The sequence below is a fragment of the Athene noctua genome, chromosome 13 (assembly GCF_965140245.1).
Source record: "Athene noctua chromosome 13, bAthNoc1.hap1.1, whole genome shotgun sequence".
Classification (NCBI taxonomy): Eukaryota; Metazoa; Chordata; class Aves; order Strigiformes; family Strigidae; genus Athene; species Athene noctua.
Genome location: NC_134049.1, coordinates 22088880 through 22114131, shown reverse-complemented (window position 1 = coordinate 22114131; position 25252 = coordinate 22088880). Strand labels below are relative to the sequence as shown.

General features: G+C 39.4%; 2 protein-coding genes across 2 annotated transcripts in view; one reads left to right on the top strand and one right to left on the bottom strand.

Annotated features, from left to right (window-relative positions):
- On the top strand, positions 1-25146 carry REC114 (REC114 meiotic recombination protein). The gene is made up of 6 exons (XM_074916691.1): positions 1-174; positions 682-771; positions 15006-15089; positions 19177-19377; positions 21237-21305; positions 24032-25146. Exons 1-6 carry the CDS (start codon positions 1-3, stop codon positions 24191-24193), a joined length of 780 nt encoding a protein of 259 aa, XP_074772792.1. The 3' UTR covers positions 24194-25146.
- The window catches only part of NPTN (neuroplastin), a 58374-nt gene continuing 57420 nt past the window's right edge, over positions 24299-25252 (bottom strand). Inside the window, exon 9 of the mRNA XM_074916690.1 lies at positions 24299-25252. The gene's annotated coding sequence lies outside the window, so the exon portion shown is untranslated.

The following is a 25252-nucleotide window of genomic DNA, read 5'->3' as shown; positions in this document are numbered from 1 at the left end:
ATGGCGGCGGCTGCCGGGCGTCGCAGCTCCCAGCCGAGGCACGCCTCTGCGCCGGGCGGCGCCGGCGACACCTCCCTCCTCAGCAGCGCCACAACGTGGCCTTTGAAGCGCTACGGCCGCTTCCTCCCCCCGACGGAGGGTGACGAAGAAGGACACAACACCTCCTCGTGGAAGGTGATGGGCGGCGTGGGGGCCCTGGCTGCTTGTTTGGCTGTAACTGCCTCCAGTGGGGTCTAGGAGCCCGCTGTGTAGCAAGCAGTAATAAGTGAGGCCTTTGCAGGTATATTTTTTGCAAGTCCAGAGCTAATGCAGGAATCGGGAGAGACTTTTCTTCATGAATTATTAATGTAAACACATCAATGATATGATAAGTAGTGGCCCATTTTTTTTAATTCCTTCCTTCAGCGGTGACCTGTGGTATTAAAAGCTATAGATCAAGTTGAAATAGTCTAGATGGTTGTTGAAAGTAGTTAAATCTGTATATGGAGTTATAATTAGCAAAAAAATTTTAAATGTGCCTCCTGTCTCTGGGAGTGGAGAGCAAGTTGCATTCCTGAGAGGCAAATTATAGACCTGACTATTAGCAGTGACCTTTGAAACCTTTTATTTTGCACTAGAAATGGAAAAATGTGGATTCTGCACTTACAGGGCTAGATTTTTCTTTTGTGTATCTTTTTGAAGGTTTTTGAATCAAATGAAGACTCAGGCCATCTTACCCTTACCGTTGTTGTATCTGGCCATTTCTTTATTTCCCAAGGGCGAACAGTACTGGTAAGTTTCTCATATATAAACAACATTTCTCCTTTCATATTAGCATCAGTATTAACTTCATAGCCCTTTTCAGTTTAAAGTTCTTTCCCACTGAAAGGAACCTGCTAATTATATTTTGCTCATGGTAATTCTCATGTGCTCCTTTCTCTCTTACATTTATCAGAATAATAATAAATGCATTATTCCATACTGAGGAAGAGTGTTATTTCTGTGGTTCTAAAAATCTAGATGTAATACTAAGTCTGCTGATGTTGAAGGATATGTGGGATTTTTTCACAATTCTTCTGCCTAAGAAAACAGAAAGTATACTGTTAAATAGTTAAAATATAATTGTATTTTCCTATATGATCCATCTAGCTTCTTGCCAATGACCTCTTAGTATTTGGTTTTAATAATTTGGCTTATCAAAGGGTATGGTTTTTTCTACATTGGGCAATATGATGTAACGTACAATTTACATTCATGGAGAGAAATTAACAACTTCAGAGTTGTGTCAGATGATTTTCCTGTAGCCCGTACTAAGCAGCTACTAACAATGACACCAGAGAAGTTAAAAGCAACACTCCATCTAGAAGGAGTTGGTTTGATATTCCTGACAGAAGGCCTGTGCTGGAAAGTAGTCTCAAGTCTGTTCAGTGCATATCACCGATACTCAGTGATGATAACAACTAGGAAATGGCTGATAAATATATTAGAAAGCTATTACAAACCACTGGAAGATGCTGCAGTAATAAGAAAACAGACTTTTTTTTTTTTTTAGATGCAGAATATGTAAGAGTATGCTGTAGCTTTTAATATGTATAAGCTTATAAACTACTTTTTACTGTCCCTCTTAAAAGGTCTTTAAACTCACAGAAATGTCTTCTAAGTATAAGGGGAGAACCAAGGATATTTTGAATAGTTTTTGCTCTCTGAGTGTGTTAAGAATATTGAATAGATAATGAATGAGCTAACAGAGAGCTGTCAGCTGTCGGTCTGGATACCCCTCATACAAGACATGGCATTTGGCTCACATATTTAGTGAGTACAAGTTGAATGTTCTTGGACAAGGTAAAAACAGATCATGGAGAGTATTGTAGCAGTTGTGTTGAATAACAAAAAGGAATGAAGTAGCTGAAAGTCAAGATAGTTAAAAGAAATGCAACTGAAATGAGACTTGCTGCCATCTCTTACCAAATTCTGCTCAGAATGAATCAGTGCAGAATGCACCTCTCCTGAGGCTGGTCCTGTTTTCAGTATCCTGATGAGGTGACTGCAACTGTTTAGTAGACTTATATTACTTGGTAGAATGTCCTTTAAATAACCGTGTTATTTCACAGCTGAAAGTAAGTTTTAATAACTAACTAAACAGCAAAAAAGGCACAGACAAAAGCTGTAGCTCTTCAAGGACTGTGTCTGGCAAAGACAGCATCTGGCAAGTAACAATGGGCAGATAAAAGTGTGCTGTCGTAAGGGATGAGTGCAGGAAGTATAAGAAGAGCTTTATAAAGACTTGGCTGAGAAAAGCACTTGCTTGCAGCTCTTGGGTTTAGTGGCTAGCGAAGCTTTCAGGCAGCTGTCTTGCTTGAAATGCCAGATGAGGAATTTCTGAGATTTATCAGGTCTGTTTCAGCTTCTAAGAGACACTAAAATACTGCGGTAATGATCACAGCCTAAGAATAGTGCAGAATAGAGGTGGAACAGACATGCTTGGTAAACATGACTGAAATACTGAGATTTTAAAAGAAGAAAAGTTGTTTGGGATTTTTTAAAAAACATTTATTTTGGCAATGCTTCTATACCAACCGTAAGGCCAACACTAACAACATTTTAAGTGTTACAGAAAAGTTATACAAAACTGATGTCATGCATTTTAAAACCTGACTGCCAGTTCCTTTGAGTGCCCTCTTCAAATACATGTAATTGGGATCATGCTGCAGGTGTGTTCTGTGCATGCAGGACTAAACTAGTGTGAAATACAGTGCTACAATATGTCCTATGCCTGTTTATGTTTCTCAGAGATTGGAGCAGTTGCAGTCCTCCCAGCTTTTAAGTGTTCTTGACTTAACAGAATCACAGAATCATCAGGGTTGGAAAAGCCCTTGCAGCTCCTCCAGTCCAACCATGACCCTTCCCCTGACCGTTCCCAACTCCACCAGATCCCTCAGCGCTGGGTCAGCCCGACTCTTCAACCCCCCCAGGGATGGGGACTCCCCCCCTGCCCTGGGCAGCCCATTCCAACGCCCAACAGCCCCTTCTGCACAGAAATCCTTCCTCAGAGCCAGCCTGACCCTGCCCTGGGCAGCTTGAGGCCATTCCCTCGGGGCCTGGCGCTGGGGCCTTGGCTCCAGAGACTCATCCCCCCTCTCTGCCCGCTCCTGGCAGGGAGTTGCAGAGGGCCAGGAGGTCTCCCCTCAGCCTCCTCTTCTCCAGACTGAACCCCCCCAGTTCCCCCAGCCGCTCCCCAGCAGACCTGTGCTCCAGACCCTGCCCCAGCTCCGTTGCCCTTCTCTGGACACACTCGAGTCATTCAATGGCCTTTTTGGGGTGAGGAGCCCAAAACTGAACCCCCTCAGCGAGGGGCGGCCTCACCAGTGCTGAGCACAGGGGTAAGATCCCTTCCCTGTCCCTGCTGGCCACACTAGTTTTGGCTTGCTCAAAACCTAGCAAATACCCAATCAGCTAGTTGTGAACCTGGGTGGGCATCTTCAGAACTCTGTCAGGTTTCCTCTTTACAAGGGATGGTCCAGCACATCTGGCTTAGTTTTACTGCTTAGACTTGTTCCTGAGGCACCTGCTCTCCCAGAAATGCATCCCTTTCCCAATGCTATGTAAGACTGATATGCCATGATAAAATCCTTTTTCCTGGGACAGTCCTAATCTACAGGTATCTTTTCAGTTGTTGAAGAACAGTCTGTGGGATTTCTTTGGTAAAACAGCCACTATCATCAAACAGAAGGGTGATGCACAGGGACTGTGCTGGAGACAGCACAGGCAGTGATGCTCTTGGCCAGTATCTGATAACAGCTTACAAGGCTGTAGACTCAAAGCTACCCAGAACTGCACAGGCCACTGGTGAAATTTTGCAGGCTCTTTGCTGAGATGCCAAAGAATAAAAAAGTTGCAATCCTGTGCAGTCTATGTTATTGCTGTAGGAATAATCAGACTGCAGAAATGGTTCATCTCACTGGTTCTATCTCCCTCTAGTCTCCAGCTCTCTGGAGATGTCAGAAACCTGTCACAATATTTAAACAGGCTTTGCACGACTAAGTACATATAGTTCTTTTGAATCTGTCACAGAACAAATCCTCTCACTGGGGGTCCATTATAATGGACATTTTGTCACAGAGGATAATGCACAAGTTTCTGCTCCAGAGGGAATATATCAAGTTTGATAGAATGCTGCAACTGTTGGAATGATTCACCTCGTGATTTTACTGTATACACTCATTTCTACTTGCTGGCCTCAGCTACTGGATATTTCCTTTTTATTGCCAAGGTGTTCTCCAACACGTAGGTGCTGCCTTACTCGCTTGCATTGAAATTCCCTCTGATGTACTTACAGAACTGTTTCTTGCTATGTAGTGACTGCATCCTTTAAGTTGTTGATGTCTAGTCTTTTGATCTGTCTTCTAATCCCCACTCTTCAGACCTTTTGATGTACTAGAGGCTCCTGGTTTTGAGGGAACTGGGTAACAATTATTGTAGCTTTGTACCTTGTACCTCTGCATAGGAACAAGGTACAAAGCTACAATAATTTTTATGCAGTTCCCTCAAAACCAGGAGCCTCTAGTACATCAAAAGTGAGTCTCAAATCTGTCACAGGGACACGATTTCCTTCTCAACTTGAATAACTATTGTATTTCTGTAAAATTTCCATGGATTAATAATAAAGGGATTTTTTTCCCCCTCTTCACAGTAACCCAAGAATGAACTGAACTACTAATTAAATTCAAGAATTCATTCAGTAGTAAATGTTCCTAACTTTTTTTTTTAGTGCAGCAGTAATAGTAGAGCAGGAACCCCTGTCACACCCCAAGACTTTTAAAGTGAACCATCCTAAGTAAGTTTTAAAAAAAGGGAAGTTTTCAACCAATATCTGTAACAAAGAAAACTTACTAGTTGGATGCTTTTAGAGTGAGTAGTACTGTAGTATGATATATTCTTATCTCTTTTGGTTTTAAATTGGCAAGGAATGTAGTAAAATCAGTGCATTAATAGATGCAAACTATCTTGGTTTGTATCTTCTATTTTCTTCAGGAAGATAAAAGTCAGAGTGCATCTGTTCTTCAGTGGTGTGTACATTTTACAATAGCCAAAATGAACCTTTTCAGCTGCCAGCAAGCTCTGCATTATGCTGATAATACTGTGGGCGGATGATTTTAAAAGTCCAGCAAAAAATCAAAGTCACATACTGAAAAGTGTGAACTTCCAGACTTTGGCTGTTTTGTATTTCACATAGAACTTTCCTTTGTTCATTCTTACAGTGATGTTAACTGAACTAATGCTTGCATGAACTCAGTGCTGATCAGCTTCATAGTTTTCTGCTAAACTAATCTCGGCTGGCCAGTGTGCTAGTGATAGCTCCCAATGTTGGCTCTTTTAGTGAGCACAGGTCCTACAAAAAAACCTTTTTTGGATGAAGGCACATTTTATTCTGTTGCTAGTGATTCTTTCATCAAACTTTTCTCATGTCAAGTAATGATTTATGAAATACTAAAATACATAAACTATTTTCTGTAATGTATTCTCCTGCCAGTATGAAAATTTATAGTGTGAAGATCATGTTTGTGTGAGTTATTTACTTAGCGAATCCTCTTCTTTGGTGTCTACCTTTCACCTACGTACAACATTCCCTACAACTCCATTTGCACAAAACTAAGGTGGAAGGTGTGTAGAAATGGAAATCTTTATTTCATTGATGGTTGGATTTACATGATGCATTCTAGGAAGAATGTTCAAGTGTTCCTGACTTGATATCAAAATATTTTCTATATAATGGATTTATTTTTGTATTCTCTTAGTCCTTTTTATTTTCTTAAAGCAGGAGTGTTAAGAAAGCTTTTCTTTTCCTTAAGGAATGGTCGTATCTAGAACCAAGTGAGACTATGGCTCTTCTATTATCCATTTCTAAGAACAGCATTTATAAAATAGCAATAAAATATTCACATATCCTAAAAACTTTTCTTAATGCAAAACGAAAAATTATTTTTTTTAGCAGAAGACTACAGAGTTATTTTCATGAGCAATAAAATAGTAGAATATTTAATGAATACCCTTCTAGCAGTCTTTTCACTGATGGAAGCTGAAATACTATTTTTTTTCCGAAAAGAACGCTACAATGTACACACTAAGCCTCAGGATTTCTAAACCAGGCAGGTTAGTAAATACCTTGTGCTGGGCACACTACTATGTGGTGAGGTGCCGTAAGTTTGAAACAATTGATTATGGTATCTGAGGATGCTCCAGAACTGGTCATTAAAGTACTTCCATGCTACTGTAACAAATAATTGTGGACATGTTCAGTGATTCTATCAGTAAACTTTTGGGGAATGGGTATGCATTCAAGATAATTTTAAACATTCTTTAGTGACACTTCCAGGCACACATTTGAAACTATCTTAACTACTTTTCTTTAAAAATACAATCTACTTCCAGTAATCAGCCAAACGGAATGAAGAGGAGGGTAAATGGAACTTCAGAGAGTGGAACATAAAAATCCCTGATGTGTAATGCAAATCAAAGGGTGTTTTGATTTGATTTCTTTTAAATAAAATTCTTCATTTGGAAATAAATTACATAATATATTTTTAGGACCTGTTTTTGCTGCAGTGTTGCCTAACAGACTGTATATTTTATGGCAGAAGAATCTCATTCTTGCGTTCTGTAGATAATGGAATTTTAACAGAAATATCTCAACAGCATCTCTGTCAATTTCTGGTCATACTCTCAGGATACATCATGTTCTGTTTACCACAACTCTTATTTCCTTTCCCTCCTTTGAATTAACACATCATGAAAATTATATTTTGGTGTTTTGTGCGATGCAATTAATTCCAGTGCTAGAATTCTTAATATCCTACAAATTAAACATTGAAATTGTGAAGAGGACTTATTTAATAGGATAAAATTAATCCAGAGTAATTGATTTGTGACCTGATCTTTTAAAGCGTAAATGTCCTTAGTGCCCTCCTGGTCCCCTCATGACTTCTAAGTGAGCAGCGCTTAGGATACAGCAGATCCTGACCTCATTAATTAGGCAAGCATTCAGAGACGTTCCAATGTTCTTGATGCTCTTTTTACAGTGCCTGAAACTTAGGCACCAAGTTTTTGAGATGATATTTACAACAGTGCCTTTGGTAGATGAAGGTCCCTGTGCAATAAATGAGGGCATCTGACAGAAACCTAGGGAAGTGAGCAGGTTGCTAATGCTGCTTAGTGGTAGTACATTGCAAAGCTAGAGGAAGGTTGTTTTTTTAATAAAAGTCCTCTGATTGCTATTTGAAAGAATAGAATGACTTTTTCAGTGCCACAATTGTAGTTCCAAAATTTCTATTTTAGTTGATTTGAACATGTGCTGTTGACATGATTGTTTTGGACAAGCTGAGTATCTTTCTGCATTAGCTTCCCCATTCATGTTTGATATGATACATTCCTGTTGTGTAAGGATTATGTGTTGAGTATTGGCAGCAGTAAAGCGTTTTAAGGGGTTCTGATCTTTACTTTTCTCTTGCCCCAATTTTTCTAAACCCAACTATTAGAATAGTTTTTAAAGAGTAGTGATACCTATTAATGAATGTATTTACCCTAAAGATAGAGTTTAACATATGGTATTGATTTAGGGAAGTATATATTTTGTATCATGAATTAAAAATTGCTTAACATGACTTAATGGGATGCCCTGGAGAGTTTTAGCCAGAGCATCCAGGTCACTGGTTTAGTGTCACTGCTCTTAAAGTGTAGTATAGGAAAAAATGAAGTCAGGTTCTCACTATGAAATGTCAAGGTTTGTCCTGAGTTAGAGGCTTATCTTTGCTATTCACTCCTTCAAGGAGCTGTAGTTTGTACCCATCTGGGGGAACTCTTTCTAGAAATTTGACACCTGGCAGCACATGTTCCTGCACCTAAGACTCTGCACTTTGGCAAAAGATACCGGTAGCTGAGTCCCCTGGGCATGGCTGTCTCAAGGGTGGCTGCGTGTGTCCTGTATTTGCTACTTCATTTAGCTTTCCTGACTCTGTAGAGACAGAGCACTCTGTTAAATGAGTTCAGCCCCAGTGTGTTATTTTCCACAATCAAACAAGCTTAACAGCAACATTTAAGACCCGGCTTCCAAGAGATTGGGGATTTAAAAAAAAAAAAAAAAAGCATGCAAAAATATAATGTAGAGCTTAACATCTGCTTATTCCTTATTCCAGTTAGCTTGCTGTCTGTCAGCCTTGGTTGGTTGGGTTGCTTTTGGCCTTTCACCTCTTTCCACTCTCTATTCTATATTCTGCAGATCTCTTTGAGACAGCTAATGCTTACACTGAAGTCTAAGTTGCATACAGCCTGTGAAGTGCATGGCTTCTGCTGTGCTTCTGTCTTCCCAATGATGCTACACAGGACTCATCTGGATACTGACATATAGCTTGGAAATTTTTGCAGGGACAACTTTCTGCTTCCTGTACAAGTTGTCATGTTTGGGGATATTTTTCTTGGTCATGTTGACACTCCTACTCTTGATACAGTTTTCAAGACCACTCATGCTGCAGGACTAAAACCTAATGTATTTGGCCTTATTTAGATCTTGGAAAAAGATTCAAGTAAGGAAAATTTATACTTTGGGGTGTGGTATAAGGTAATAATGAAGATTTGATTGGAATTATGTTCAAAGTTTAATTTCACAACTTCTAACTTGAAGCTGGAAGTACATTTTTATTCTACAGTCATTAATTAAAGGAAGAATTTTCAATTTTTTTAATAAGCAGTTTTCTAATTTTAAAAGTGTAAAATGGCAACTCACATTCTTTTTTGGGAAGGCAATGAGTTAAAAATCAGTATTTTTCAGATAAATGCAAGCATTTGATTTATAATCTCTATGTCAGGTTTCAAGCAAACACTTGTGAACAACATGTTTTCAGTTTTACTTGTTTTCTGAAAACATCACAGTTTGCCTCTACTTTAGTGCTCAGTATAATCCTTGAACATAATTTACAAGCTTTTTCAGATAATGCTTAATAACAGTGTTCTCAACTATGATATTTCTATTCTGTTGCCAACTTTTACCAGATGTATTTACCACACTGTGTAGATAGCTAGAAATAATACTACCGTTCCTTTGTTGCCAAATTAGTAATTTCTGAGAATAAGCAAGGTGTTAATCAGTATAATTGTTAAATAATAATAGTACCTGGAATATTAGAGGTCAAAAATGTTGGTATTTCTAACTTTACAAATTACACTTTAAACCTAGACAGTGAATATTCTTTCTGAAAAGATTTCTCACTGTCACTTATATCCTCAGCATGGTGAGTAGAACCATGGTGTGGAGTTCTGGATGGGACAACACAGTAACTGGGCAGTGCCTCTCTCCATCTGGGGAAAACGGCAGGTTATTTAAGCCATCCCTGTGGGTTTTGTGCAGTGTTGCATGAGCTTGCAGGTGGGGTGCTCAGAGCAGCAGAGCATTTTACCCTTCCCCAGAAAAGTGCTTTCCCCAAATCTCTTCTTTCGCCCTGCAAAGGCACCGTGCAGCATGCTGTGCTAGTTTTGCTTCCCAATTGTATCTTGGTACTTACCTTGGGAAATGAATGCATTTAGGAACTGTCATACGTGCCTCCCTGGAAACTGAGCGTGGCTGTTGCAAGTAGAAGACTGCTCTGTTTTCTGGGGAATTGTGTGCCATGGTGCTGCCCAGCCTGAATCAGACTAGTGCAGGCAGGCAGTGTTGTCCGAGGCATTTAGCTTCTCGCTTCTGCCATCTTGCTTCAGTTACCAGACAGGACCACTCTGGCATCTGTGCACTGGGATATTCATTAATACCATAAAATTCATTTGATCTCATGCTGAACTCATCATTTCTTACAAATGCACATTCCCAGTCTGTGGGACACCCAGCTGACTCCTTAATCCACTATGTTATACAACACGTATGTTCATTCTGAACTGTGAACAAACTTTTTTATTTGCATTTCATGACCCTATTGTAAGAAGCAGCCAAAGCTGGAGAATGTGTGGCTTTGTGTGTGGCATTCTGGGTTTTTGTTTGTCTTTTTTAATATTGGTTGTAATTTAAGGGCAGAGTATATAATGTTTGTGGAAAAAACAAAGTTTTATTCCTAAGATATTGTTTACACAGTTAAGTTTCATTTGAAAACGTATGTCTCATGAATGAGTGAATCCAAACTAATTGATGCAAGCCAGCATAGCTGAACTGTTACACAAATAACATTTCTTAAATATATATTAAGTTTTAGTTAAGATAGGGTTGCCTAAACACCTTGCAATCTCACATAAAATGGATAATCTGTTCCTGTGTTCCTATGTTGCTTAGCACCACAGGGTTTCGAGATGATGCAGTAATAAAAATATTAATAATTATTTTTTTTTAAATGCAGTACATTCCAACATAGCTCACAGGCCTTATTATCCAGCAGCTTTTTGAATGCTGAAATGTGAAATCAGAACAAAAGTATTTTCCAATTAATGACCAGCTAGATGGCTGTAAGGCTAGACCATTGTTGGCTTCTCTGCCTCATGTAAGGTGTGGTCACATCTTGCCTGCTTCCAAAATGTTTGGGAAATGTCTTTCTTTGTTTTCTGCTTCAGCTTAATTCTGCTCAGGGTCCTCTCTCTGAGTGACTCAGATTTTTGTCAGAGATGCATGAAACTGTTTTCCTTTAATACAGTGTTCTTAAAAGTATGATCCTGGAGAACAACAGGAGGAGTATATGCATGACTGAACATTAATGATCAAACTTAGAAAAGCGCTGTCATTTATCTCTTCAAATTGTAAACATTTGAGGTCTTATGTTCCTAACCAGTTCTAGGTTGCCTTTTTTTTCTATATTCCTGATTAATCTTATACTGTCATATGTCTTTGCTCGTGCCCAGTACTGCTCAGCAATGACCAACTCCGAATGTAAAGCAGGTAGGGATGTTGCCTGCTCAAGGGGAACAGTGACCACAGCTGCTTTGTTCTCTGTATTTCTGTCAGCGTGGTGGCAGCAGCAGTCTGGAGGGAGTACTACTTTTTTCTTTATCGGTGCATATGTCCAGAGCAGGTTTAGAGTCAATTCATTAGCTCTCAGAAGACACAAATGGACTATAATCTCAAATATATTGCCATGCAGTTTCCAGGATCCACCCCACACCAGGCTCCTGGGTGTTGGCAGAGATCCTCTTGACTTTAAGTGATGAAACAAGGGACGGATTTATTGTGGTCTTCCTGTTGCTCTGAATTCATTGACCTAACTTCATATGCAAATTCGTAACTATTTCATTGTTGACAAAAGAGAGGATTCTTACTGTTGTGGCCTGTCACTGTTAATAATCTTATTTTGTCTTATTCAGGCAGTCTCAAATACAGTCTATGCTGATTGAGGTAACATGGAAAAGCCACGAGGAACAGAATAGCCCTCAACATGGTGCAAAATCAGGTTTATTTACTGCTTAGGACTGAGGAAAATCTAGAGGATCCTGACTGTAATGACAATTACTGATATAAACAATTTACTGATGGAGTTCAGTCTGAGTAGTTCTGCAGACCTGAGTTTGTCTAAACCATTCCCTCTCCTTTTTCAGGTAGCTTGCTTGTGCCAGATCAGGTCTGTTGTATTGCTCAAGTACTGCCCTGAGTTTTGCTGTTTGCTTTAGCTATTCTTAGTTACTCATTTCTGCTTGGCAATATACAATCAATCGAATGTGCCAGAGGAAAGGAAATGCCTTCTGCTTTGTTCTTCGGTTAATTAAACTTGAAGTAAATTAAATTTCAGTTAAGCAAATTTTGGGGATGGAGTTGAATAATTAGGAGTACATAAATAAAAATTCCAAATGCTGTTTTTCTCCAGCTTGCTTTACCTCAGAAACAGAATATATAAAAGGATGACAACCTGGGGAATGTCAAAATAGTTGGTAGAAAAGTTAAACATTGGCTGCCTTTTATGATTTATTTGAAAACAGTTATTATTTTAAAGAGACAACATTGTTCAACCTTCATCTTACAGTGAAAGGAAAAACACTGTAAAAATAGACTTAATACGGGAACATAGAAACAGTTGGTGTGTATCAAAACCAGTAACTATTTGAAATAAACAGAGTAAGCACAAGTGGCAACAAGTTAAAGCGGCCTAGTGAAAGAATGCGATATTAGAATTGCTTCACTAACATTTTTGGGCTTGGTAGTGGAATCAGAGGAAGACCAAGTGGCAGTGGAGAAATTCCCTATGGCAGGAAGCACTAAGTGTGTAAGCATGAGCAGCTGTCACACTCCAACACAAAATCATCTCCTGGGCTGGCTGGTTGCCCGGAACTCGGCATGCCTGCTTATCCAGAGTGAGCAGTTTTGAACTGGCCTGTGTGTTTTGAGAAGGTATGGACATACCCCTCAAGCTAAGTAAGTTAAAAGAGGTTTGATATTTACTGCATTAAAGAGAGAAAGAAGTCCTTGTGCTGAGATGAAATTCACCTTAGGTTAGTTTGTGTTTATTTCACAAAGATAAATGTAAATGCACTTGGTCTGTTGCATTCCAAACAGTGAGAACGTTTGCTTTCAGATCATTTAAAATATTTTTTTTCTGCTTTATATTTCAGTTCTACATATCCCATCTTTCTCTGTTCCAACTTGAGAGCCTATCCCCTGCCCATTCAAACTCTCCTGCACTACATACATTTTCTGCAACCAGTTGTTTCCCTCCTTGAGTGCACTGTCAGCTGTACCTTACTCCTCTGACTTCAACTCTGTTTTCCTTGCTTGCTTCCTTAGTAGATCCCTTCTGGCAACTATGGCTGCACGAGCAGTGCACAAGCTGATAAGCATTGTAGGTGGATGTCACTCCATGTCTCCTCTAAAGTACTGCTCATGTACACAAAACAAATCTGCATTTTTGTATTTTGTACAGCCATGTACTAAGACCTCTTTGCAATGCAGATGCACAATTAATGCTGGATTTTGGCTCTTGCAGATGCTGCTATTTCCATCCTGTTGGCATGACTGAAATTCTTGACTTTTGACGTAACTTTCTGCTGTGCACAACTGCTAGCACAACTTGCTGATGCTTTTACATTTTCAGCATCAAACAATGTTTCGGGGCCAAACTGCACAGCCATTAATGTCCTTAGCCAAATTTCAAAGTAATACATTCTACAATGTAATATATTCTACAATGCAATTGAAAATATGACATGTAAGTGCTACTGATTATTCTAGAAGTGTTCTACCAGTGCTGCACTCTTTCTTAGCCTACTAATCCCATCTCATTCCTCTGGCATTCTGTTAAGTATCTTCTCACCCCTGCCCTGCCCCAACTTTAACAACTGTATACCAGACTTTTTGGGTGAAAGTGGCTGAAACTGCACACCCCAAAGGCAGGGGTGCTAAAATGTCAGGGGTACAGAGGAGTGAGAGCATTTACTTCCTTTACTGTGTAAAGCATAAATTCCGATTATGTGACAGACTGACCTTCTTCAGAGACTCCTCCTATTTGATATCAGAGAGGGGTTTGTCTGTGTGTGGAGGGAGAGTGCCCTCAGCATGCTGGACACAGCCTCCTGCACTGCTTCAGCAGCCTAATTGCACCATGAAGTATAGCTGGACATATATATATGGGTTTTTATATATTTATATATATATAAAACACACCAATATACCAAATAAGAAGCACTTTTCTCTTGCAAGGTCTTTCATTTACAGTTCGTCCCACTTAGGATCCAGATTTCTTTACTGATTTCTGTGAGAGCAGAGGCTAGTTTGGTGCTTCCCATCAGTCACAAAGTGAGGTCTTCCTATTCTTTTGACCTTGAGGCCTTTCACACCTTAGCAAGTCCTCCTTGGCATCTTGAATGTCCTCAGTGCAAACAGACATGCTGCAAGTGACAGGCCTGTCTTACCTGCTGTCAGCACCTGGTTTTACAGTGCAGAGGGAAATTCTTTTCTCCCTCTGACTTCAGATCTTCTGGGAATTATACTTTCATGCTGTTTTACCATTCCGGAGTTATCAGAGCAGGTGTACAATCAGCTCTGCGTCTGTGTCTGTGATCCAGTTTGCCTTTGGTTCAGCTCTTCAATGCTTTCTAGACATTCCTCTTATAAAAGTGCAGTTAAAAATCTACATGGAATTGCTCCATGAGGCTATAAAGCCAGTGCCAGCAGAGTAAAAGAGCGGTGTCTTAGCGGGCTGACTTCTTGTACCAAAATAGAATGGCAGATGGTTTCCAGCCTGGACCTACATAAGATGGAGAGTAACTTGCAAAAACACTCTGCTGGTGGTCCAGGATGGACATGATTTTGGTTCTTGACTCTTAGGACACCTATGAAAAGCAGCCTATGCGAAAACCCATGGTCATTGAAGGCATTACGAGTTCAGATAGAACCGATAGGTAATCTCCTCCCTGCCCTTAAATTTCTTTGGTTCCCTCCCTCCCCGAGATTTTGCTAACTAATGACTATGTGGCAGTCTGTGGGAAGTACCTTGGTAAACACAATCCACTGCCTTGCAATTTTTATGTGATGTATTCAGCTTCCTGGGGTATTTTTACAGAATGCTGAGCAGTCCATCTTGTTTGAAGAAACTGACAGGTGATGCAACTGGTTTATAAAAACATCTTTATCAAGTTATCAAAGCTGCTTCTTGTTTACCCGAATTCCATCTGGAGAAAAATACCTCTCTGGGCCTTAGATAAAACAACTGTTCTCCCATTCTTCAGGTTTGCCTGCCCTCTGCTGCCCTCTCGGGCAACTTCATGGAATGCGGAAGAATTTAAAGCTCTCTGCTGCTGTTTTTTATGCGTTTCATTGAGACTTTAATAATCTGCACAAATATAAATGTAAAATATATATAGAAATTAGAATGTACCTTAACACAGTGTTGCTACTGGAGCTACAGATTCAGGTTTAAATCCTAGTGTTGTAAAAATTACATATTGGCAATTGTTTGACAGATGCAGAAGTTGCAGATGCGTAATCTTCATTTGGGATTAAATTACATCATGTAAGTGTGTACTTCTGAGTGTTGCATGTTTGTTGTGCAAGTAGCTTGTGTTCTGCTTTATTTCAGGAGGGCTTTTCATTAATTGATTCCCACAAGTGGCTAAAGATAGTAAGAAGAGCAGACTGCCTACTGCTTCGTGCACAGTCAAAGGTGAACTGCTTTTAATATTTCTGATATCTAACACAGTTCTGTATTAAATTTATTAATACTGGAAAAATTAAACCAGAAGTTCTGAGATACTGTAAACTATCTATATAAATTATTTTTTTTACTCTTAGATATTAAACAAGAATGGATTGAATCATCTTAGTGTCTTTTGTAACTGCAAATAGGTATTTTAGACTGCTTTCTGAGAGTTAGCTACTAAAACAGCTAGCCTGGTATTTATTTTGGAACCTATCAGCCATGGCTAACAGTTAAAAAGATGAAGTGATTCTCTTAGATGTACAGAAGCATGCTACCTATGAGTCATGCTTCACTTCGGCAAACAAAATATCTAAAGAAACAATTACTTAGTCATTTTGTGGCCCCTGACACCTGGCACAGTAGTGGCAGGCTGGTGATCCAGGCATTTGGGGTTCAAGGCAATGAAAGGGACCTAGAGTTCTGGTCTTGCCCTCAGATCTCATGAGAAATGGTTGATTAGTCTTTAAATAATTAAATGGCACTTGCTTGTTACCAGCTTCTTTATAAATCTCAGTTTTCTTGGTTCTTAGATGAACTCTGAGAAGTTTCTGATTGATTTACACTGACCACTCACCAAGTTTTTCAGAAACAGAGCCTGTTTCAAAATGAGCATAGCTCTCCCTTCTCCCCTGATAGTTTCTAGGCTTTGTTTATTTCAGCAGAAACAGCTGCCTCTACTTTAACTATCTCTACTTGACAAGAGAAGTAATTTCTGTTAGAAACGGGAATTCTGGAAAAAGATGATGGGCCCCTTGTTCAGTAGCTGCTAGAGATCAGTTTTAACTCTTTGCCCTGTTCACAGAACTATTAAGACATAAAAATATCTCAAGTATTCTGAAATGTTCTGGCATTCTGCCCTGACAGGAACTCTGGTACAGACTGGGTTATTGTAACTGCAGATAATAGCAATATCCAGAATAGCTGAAAACTGTAAAAATTCCTATTTAGTTGTATTTCGATCTTTTATCTGGTTTACTTTATGAAAGACATAAATATTTCATTACAGGATGTTATAAACAGTATAGTTTGCAGAGGGGAGAATGCCTTGTTAATTGCAAGATAAATGCAGATGTGAGGCATAATAAACATTGTCTAAACATAAGCACTCATCTTGTTTCAGAATAAGCCTAGTCTAATGGTGGCACTAGGAACTGCATAAATAAGTATCTTAAACTGTTTTAAATTCATGGGTGATGCTTGCCTGAAACCAAAGCACCTTCGCTCTCTGTTTTTGTCAGATTCTTATAAAATGTTATCACTGAAGACAACTATCGAACTGTTGCAGTAATTAGTTCTGATGAATCAGATGATCATCAGTTTCCTTTGCATTTATTAATAGAACCAGTTCCCCAGCCCAGAGTTGAGGGATTCTGCTGCATCTCACAAGAAACAGAAAATCATCACAGTCACTGTAAGGCTGGAACAAAGCTCTAGGGGACAGTTCAGAAAAGGAGGAGTATTAGCATAGTCTTAAATGAATTTGGTGCATCTAAATGTTTATTTACCATGAATTCACACAACTTAGCTGGATTTAGTGGTACTGCAGTGGTCCTATCATAGAGTTTCTCTACTTTATGTCCTAAATTGTAGCTGAATTGATTTCTTAAATGTTATCAGTGTATATGGCTTCTGCGCTGATCTTCAAAAATATTTTTAAAAATTCAGGAAGCCAGCCATACTGTGTAAGGGGTTACGTCTCAACCCTGCTACACCGAAGTAAGGAAAGAGTCAAGCAGAAACCATTTAACCTGAGGAAAGGCAAACTAGGTTTTCAAAAGCCAGGTCCTATGTATCTGACTGTCCAGGGCAACTAAGGAGCATGGGCAACTAAATACTACAGTATCATTTCTGATTTATCTCGTATTCCTTGTTTTTTGTAAGAAATCATCAATATTGCATTTATAGTGAAACTTACCGATTTCTTATGATATATGACTTTAATAGGGCACTGTGGACTCTTAGCTAGCACAATGAGTTTCTAAATTGTATTTTGAGAAGATTAGTTTTAACATACTTAAAGGAACAAGGCACGTAGAGAAGATGCCTGTCACGGATCACTATTGAAACTCAGCTGTACTAGTGGAAATTCTACTCCATGAAGCACAGGAGTCTGTGATTCTGAAGCCGTACCTGTCAGGTGCATGCTGGTGCCTTACACTGAGCTGAAAGAAACAGCTGCATGGCTGTGACTGCCCTTTAGACAGCTCCATCTCTAGCAATTGCTTCTCTCCCATTAGTCTTTGATGTGCCTCTATGGATAAAAATTTTTATATTAAACAATCTGTAAACAGTAGCAAAACAAATGTTCTTAACATTCTTAACATTCTTCCTTTCCCTTCATACTGTTTTCATTGAGCTCACCCCTGTGGCCCAGCATGGGAAGCGGTGCAAATTTGATGACCCAAGTGACCTCAAGGTTTTTCAATACTTCAGCTCTTGCACGGCTCAGGTGTCACTGTCCAGTACTCCATATATGCTAAAACTTTACATCATCTTAGCTGAATTTGAGTGCTCGCTCTCTTTACAAAAGGAAAACAAACTGCAATCTTAAGTATTTAACATTTCTTGTGAAAAAACAGAGGCTGACACAAATACCTCAGACTGAAAAAGGATGTAGGAATTGTAAGGGTAACTAAAACAAGTGTTCTTTGAAAGTCTGCAGAAGGAATTCAAATGAAGATGCAAGTTACCTTTCTGTCATTTTAATGAGAATTCACCTGTCTGGCATACCCACAAGTCAGTTCTCAGTTATGTGAAGCTGACCCAGTTCAGTTGACATTTTAGTTAATTAGAAGAAATATAACTGGGCACTGGTAAAATGAGTGCTACAGTTTGAATTATTAGACATTTTTCCCCTTAAAAGGTACTGAGACAAGCTTTTATGCTTATGGTGCCTTAAAAATCATTTTACGCAATACAAGCATCTTAAAATAACGTGCATGTAAACATGCAGGCTGTCGTGAAAAGCTGGCTCATCTTGGAGACAAAAATCTTTAAAGTGAAAGATGTCCTTGTATTCCTGTGATCAGCAGTCTAGCTGTGTGTCTAGTCATTTAAAAAATGGGTTTGACATTGGAATCTCAGAAGGATGAAGACTCAAATAAGCTAGGTCAATCCAAAGAAAACTTACTTATTTTCTAGTACTTTAACTGTGGTTTAAATTTGGAATTTCAAGATCAAACAGTCCCATTAATTCACTCCCTAAACAAAAGCATTCAGTATGTATCTGCCTTTCATCAGTTCAGTGTGCTTGGGACAAGCTTATCATGCACGACGGACTCTTCAGTCCTCCCTTTTCAGTGCAGCTTGCTGGACCTCATGTACTTAAAATATTATGGTACAGCCTGACAACCTATACTGGGATGTCAGAGCTATCCAGGTTTTTTTTATGTTTAGTATTTCACTATTTAAAGTAATGCATTCAAGTTTCTTGCGCTCCTGATTGACTGTGTGAGCTTCTATTCAAGGAACAGCAGCATTCCCAGTTGGGGTGCCAAACTGAATTTGTATGCGTAGCTACACGCAGGCAGACCAGGTAGGTAGGGAAGGCTGAGTTTGATGCAGACAGCAACATAAATCTTAAATGGAACATACAGTTCCCGGAACTTTTAGGTTAGATTCCAAAGTTAACTTCTGCTTACTTTAGTATCATTTTTTTTTGTCACAAATAACTGTTCAGAGTTGGTATATATGGGATACTACTTGCAGCAACAACAAGAACTTAATTTCCCTGCTCTCTGTCTAAAAACTGTCATCCTGGTGAGGTTTATTCACTTGGCTAGACATTTAGTTCACAAGTGGCTCTACTCACTCACCATTTTCTCTTTGGGTTTTTTAACTGATTTTTGAACTGGGATTCATAGTCATCTGCTTTAGCTGCTGGGCAAAATAAAGATACAGCAGGGAAAAGTTGCTTCTTTGTCTTTAAGTTGGTGCAGTGATCCAAAAATTTATCACCTTCTTCCTAACTTTAACAAGTAGGAATTTAATTAAATCAAAATAGTTTGAGGGGATTCACAGTTAATTTAATTTCTCTTTGGTTTTTGAGCAGAATGAATGCCGCATGTTTCGTGTTCAGTTTGGTGGAGAGTCAAAAGAACAGATGCTGGAACACTGCTGCAATTGCGTTCAGAAACTTGCAGAGTACGTACCGGTTCAAGTAACTGATGAACAAAGCCAGAATCTCTATCACAGTCTCAGTCAGCTGCCTAGTGGTGACAACGAAGGGAAGGACACTGAACAAAATACATCAGTACTATATATGGTAAGTAAGCAAGAACATACAGACTGAAAAACAGAATAATAACGAACTACTAATGTTAGATCTGTAAATTGACGAATTTTACTTCTGAAGAAAGTTTTTTGCAACTATGAGATCATCTACAGGAAATACAATTTGGGAAACCCAAAATTCAGTTTACATGCAGGGAAACCTGGCTAGTGAACAAGGCTAGAGTTATTCAGGAAGTCAGCTGCTGAACCTGGCTATCACCTTCCCCTTTTCTTAGCGTATCTCAAAAAAGTGGTTCTAGCTCCTCACGCTTAATGTAACATGCCTCAGAGCAAGCAGATGCCTTCATTTTGGCCTCCAAGACATCACTAATAATCAAAATTAATATACACATTGCATGTGATCATAGGAAGAGTATTAGCAAGCATATGGAATGAGATTTATAGGGGAGAAAAAAGCTTTATTCCAGGGTTTCAACTTTTCCTTAGCTAGGGAGCCTGGAAATGAAGGGCTCAGGCAAACACAGATAGTGATCAACCATGAGAAGAAATGGCAGCAAATGCTGCCACCAAGTATCATTGACCCATTCCCAATCAGATGGTGGCACGGTTTGGTGGAAGGCTTGAATGTTTTTTGCTGAGGGGTTAATAAACAAGAATAGGGAGCAGATGAGAGCTGAATAGTTGCCAAAAACACATCTACAGTTTCATTAGTGTGGATTTCAGCTAAGACTACTGGGAACCACCTGGCAGACTTTCAGAAAAATTATACAGGGCAAGAAAAATGATCAGAGCCATTTAAGTAACTGTTCTCCTTTTTGTGTTTACTCACTCCTGTTTTGCAGTGTTAATAACTGTAGATATGCAGTTGTATCAATTTGTGATAACCTGACACATTTAAAAGTGATTTCAGGGTAGGAACAGAATGTTTACCTCCTCCAAGACAACGGCTGAAGGTAAATGGAAAAGGCAATGGTAGCTAATGTTGCTGGGGGTGACTAATCCTTAAATATATGCTCTCTTGAGTATCCAGAGGATTGCATTTACCAGCTCTAAAAAACATCCCTGCAGCTAACATAGCCAGGAAGCCTCTGGGTATGTGATAAAAGTATCAAGACCAAGACTGAGCCCTGAAAAAGGAATGTCAAAGCTTTCAGCTGTATCATTTTCATGGCATAATCTAGGAAGGTCCTACTCCGCTGGACAATGAAATCATATTTGGTAGTGAAAGTGCGGGGGAAAAAAATATATTGCTGATTTGACTTATACCATTTCCAAGGCAGCATATGGGAGACCTTCAAGAGCTGATTCAAGAGTTGCTGTTTGTTCTCTAAGCAGATTACCTATACTTTGGGCTTTGTTTAGTTCCCGGTAAGTTAAAGCAACTTTAGGGTAAAGAAAGTATTTCAGGACAGAATACTACTGAACACCAACAGTTCATACTGTTGGTATTAATAATGCTCTTGCTCCAGAAGTTAGACTGAAAGCTTCACTCAGAAAATAGAATTGACAACTTAGACCAGATTGTCTAAAGAAAAGATGGAAAAGATTTACAGTGATGTGACCCACGGGAAGGCAAAAAGCATGCTCCTGGTGAGCATTCATACACAGCATTTTTTAAAGTTATTTCCAGTAAGTAGTTTAAAAGTTACCTTAGTTTAGATGTGACAGTTTAACTATAGGCCCATTATTTCACATCTTTCATTTTTAAAGATTTGAGCAGATGTGCATTCAGGTTCCATAAAAAGATGCCTTTTTACTGCATAAGGTAGCTAAGCACATTCTCTTCCCGTTATCTCTAAAAATGGAACGACTTCCCTTCTTGCACATACCCACACTCTGCTTGGTAATAAGCCCTTATTTGCATTTGGTATTTTCTAGCCAGATGAGCCTCTACCAGATTCCTGTACAAGCCTTGGAGATAGACGATCTGTAACACAGCTAGCACAGGTAAAAATAAATAAATTTTTAAAATCTAATATTTAGATCCTGTAACTGAATCTCCTGGGCATGGAGAGAGAACAAGCTATCTCCTATTCTGTAAACATCTGGTAAATGTCTTCACTGAACATCAGGATGCTGTCATCTATACCAGCAAAAACACAGGATCTTGTGTAATGATCTGCAGCTAGGAAATAAGCTGCAAAACCAGGTATTTCAGTGTAATTACCCCATCTGCATAAAAACAAACCACATACTGAGAGCAAACAAATACCCTGAGGTCACATCCAAATAAATGGTTTTGTGCTCTTCTAGCTCTGCAGAAAGCAGAGTCATAGCTCAAGTCTGAAAATACCAACCATCCTTGACCCACTGCAAAAGATCCCCCAGTCCAACTGGCAGCTTCACTGTGCAGCCCAGGGGAAAGCCATCTTTAAAAATCCCTGGAAGTTAACTGTTGCTTGTTTACTGTGAATCTGGGGCAGTACAGGATGAGATGACTGAGGATAAAACTCCTCCCAACTTCTCTTTCTGTGCTGTTGCTTCTATGGGTCTGTTTTACCCTTTTTCCGTATTCACAGGATCATCAAGTCAACGTTTATTCACATCAGTGGTTTAAGGGACAATTCCTATGCTGCCTATTACAAATCTGTCATCTCTTAAACCCAAAAAAGCCTTTTTTAAACACCTCTATTTTCAGAAAGCAGAGCTCCCCCTACCCTCCTTGGGTGGCAAGAGCTGTATTACATGCCCTGCTATTTGATTCACAACAGTTTTGTTACCGTCCTTGTACAATGCAGCAGGAGTGCATCAACAAGCAAGAGCGATCAAACAGCACACTTTGCCTTTAGCAACTGTATTTTTCATGACCAATCTCTGCTTTAAGAGGTAACACTAGCAAATGTAAATTACTACCCACATTATAAACAACTTCTAAAAACTGCCGTTCTGTGGTCCCTGTGTAAGGAGGAAGCACAATACCTGCTTCAAACAAAGCTTTCTGCCAGCGAGGCCTATGTTTGCTGTACACATTTATCCATCTCTTGCTTGAATTACTACAGTTCCCCAGCAGAAAGAAAACTCCTTGATACAGTAGTTTCCTACATCCTCTTTTACTTGCCCTTTTACTTCTTACTCAGCTTAACACAACTGTGCTCCGAGCTGGGATCTCCTAGGCCCTGGCCCACCGGGTTGCCCTACAAAGTTTGCTCAGAGCTGAACTTCTTTTCCCTGCTTCAACTTTCGAGCTAGCGCTCTAGAAGACTCTGGAGTTAAATTTCTCCATTTCCACCACTTCAGGAAGCATTGGTTTTAAGTATTCTCTTGCAGATTTTTTTTTTAAAAAAGACACTCAACAATCTTTAAAGATATTTTTCTCCACCAGGAAAAGAGCAATAGTGCAATGTGAACCAACAATAAGATTATCAAAAATATTAAGGTGGTTGTTTTCCTTCCCACAAGTCAGACACAGCTACGCTCCAGCTGTCGGCGCGCCTGGCCCATCTGCCAGCTGGCTTACACCATTTTGGGTTTGAGCAGCAGAAGCTGGGGCCTGACTGAAGGGAACAGCAATTCTGCCTTTCCCAGATGGAGAGGCTTGGTTTAGCCTGTGCTGCTCCTATCAGCACTTAAAAAAAAAAAAAAAAAGGCCAAACATTTGGAGTTTTATAAAGGCAGATACAGACTAGGTAGCATTCAGCATTTCCCCCCCGGAACAAAACCATTCACCGCCTCTGCACATCATACTTACCTCACCATGAAAGTAACTTCAGTGATTTTCTCTGCTTCTGCTCTCTCATGCAAAGTACCTAAAAAGCATCTGTAACTGATGCTGTAGGTTTAATGACTTCAGCACAGACAGGTAAAGAAGTTTAAAGGCCGAGTGGGTGGTGGGGTTTATAGAACAGTCGCAGCCTGAACAATGGAACAATGTTGGTATAACGCCGTTTACAAGGGCCTGGCTGCAGTAGGGCCTCAGAACTGTGAAGTCACTGTATCGTCAGGGTGGCTCACATACAGCAGGACCACTGGCAGCTGCCGCCATGAAGTTTTTTGTCGAGCTCCTTCAGCTCGTTGTCATAGGAACAACAGCATAGAGTGCTCAGGAGGTGCCTAATAACCTACGGGCATGTTCCTCCAGTGTGCCCAGGGGATGAGCCAGCAGCACCTGGGGATGCTGGGTGGCAGTGGTCGGGGCTTCCTCAGCCTCCACAGGGTCCTTTTTTGCCACCACCAGTTTTACACTGAAAAGCAACATGATGCATGCAGTGCACACCACCACCAAGGGAAAACACTGGGGTTAAACGGGCCTGAAAAGGATGTTTTCACGCTTAAAAAGCCCTGTAATTTACTGCTAGAAGCCCTCTTGCAAAATGAAGAGCTTAAAACTGTGTACTTGTACTGCCACTTGAAATGTGTAAGCATAACCATATGCTTCATACAGGATCTTCTTCTCTTACACAAAATGGATGTTACCCAGGCAATCGGCATTTCTGACAAATAATTGCGAAGGAATTCAAAGTTGCATAAAAGCTATACTGAAATCCGAGCCAGGTATCAGAGAAAAAGTTACATATAGAAATCATACCCAAGTGAAAGTATTCAAACAGCATTATTAACAAGGCAGGTGCATCTTTATTAAATGCTGAAGGAAAAGTTTGACGTAGCTGCATTGTTACAAAAACCATGTAACGGTGCCAAGATCAGTGCAACACCTTTGTATTTAACTTTCACAGTCTGTGCTGAAAAAGAAGTCTGAGCTCCCCCTTGTGTATCGGCATGCAGTGTGGCGTGCACAGGAGCTGGGGCCCTTCATTCGCTTATGTCTCATGGATCAGAACTTCCCAGCTTTTGTGGAAGATGTGGAGAAGGAATTGAAAAAAATCACAGAAGGTTGAGAAATACCAGCTTACTGCCACTGGAATACACACTCCAGGATACCCAGCACTTGGGATACACAAACTTACGTGTGATTAAATACTTGAGAAAGTCTCACACGGTTTTTTTGTCAGTGTTTTATTTTTAAAAACAGGTGAATCCACTTTTTATACATCATTGCACTTCAACAAATACACAGAACACGAGTTCATGCATCTACAGTTACGCACATCATGAGAACCCTGTTAGGTCTATTTCTACAATCTTTAAATCATGAGAAATTACAGTGTCAAACTAAAGAGTATAACTAGTTGCATAGAATATCACCATGCTGTAACATTTCATCATTTAAACAAAAACAAAAAAAAAGAAAATTATAAAAGTTTGCCTGAATTGAATGTACAAGAATATGTTGAACACATCAGTGCAAAAGGATCTGAGAATTTACATGAGTTAACAAAAAAAAAAATTCACTTAAAAAGCAATCATATATATATATATTTATAAACTGAAGTTTTGTTTTTGTTTTCAACTGCATTCCACCACCACGTCGAAGCGTTCCAGCTTTTGAAGTCTGATTATAGGACACCCAAGTCTCTCTATATAGGTTAAGCCCTTAAGATAATTTCAATTTATATTACTTCTCTAAGTACCAGAACAGTATAATTCTCTCATCTTTCAGACATACAGTAAGGAATGAATATCAGCAGCTTAAAAATGAAACACAATTACTGTAGTTTGGTTTTCCCCCTCCCCCCAAATATAAATATATACTGTATATATTTTTTAAGTTTTGCTGTACTTTACAAAAAGTATCACTAGATGGCAGCAGTGCGTTTTAGAGCTTTGCCAATTTTAACAGCTACAGGAAGTAAAAAATGGCGCATGCGTGATCTGACTTACTACTACTAATGTTTAAATAGATTAAGGAAAAAAAAAAAAAAGCAACATTCACAGCACATCAAGCCCAAAATAGTTTACACCTTCTACACTGAAGCATTATTAAAATTTATCTGGCTAGGTCATCCTTACAGGAGAGGCTAAATAAGGCATGCTTTAGACAGTCATATTGTTGCTCA

Excerpts from the sequence above, each read along its gene's own strand:
- REC114 (XM_074916691.1), top strand. The coding sequence starts at position 1 with ATGGCGGCGGCTGCCGGGCGTCGCAGCTCCCAGCCGAGGCACGCCTCT. Across the intron at positions 175-681 it reads ACAACACCTCCTCGTGGAAG|GTTTTTGAATCAAATGAAGA; the intron begins GTGATGGGCGGC and ends ATCTTTTTGAAG. Across the intron at positions 21,306-24,031 it reads CTGTAACACAGCTAGCACAG|TCTGTGCTGAAAAAGAAGTC; the intron begins GTAAAAATAAAT and ends TAACTTTCACAG.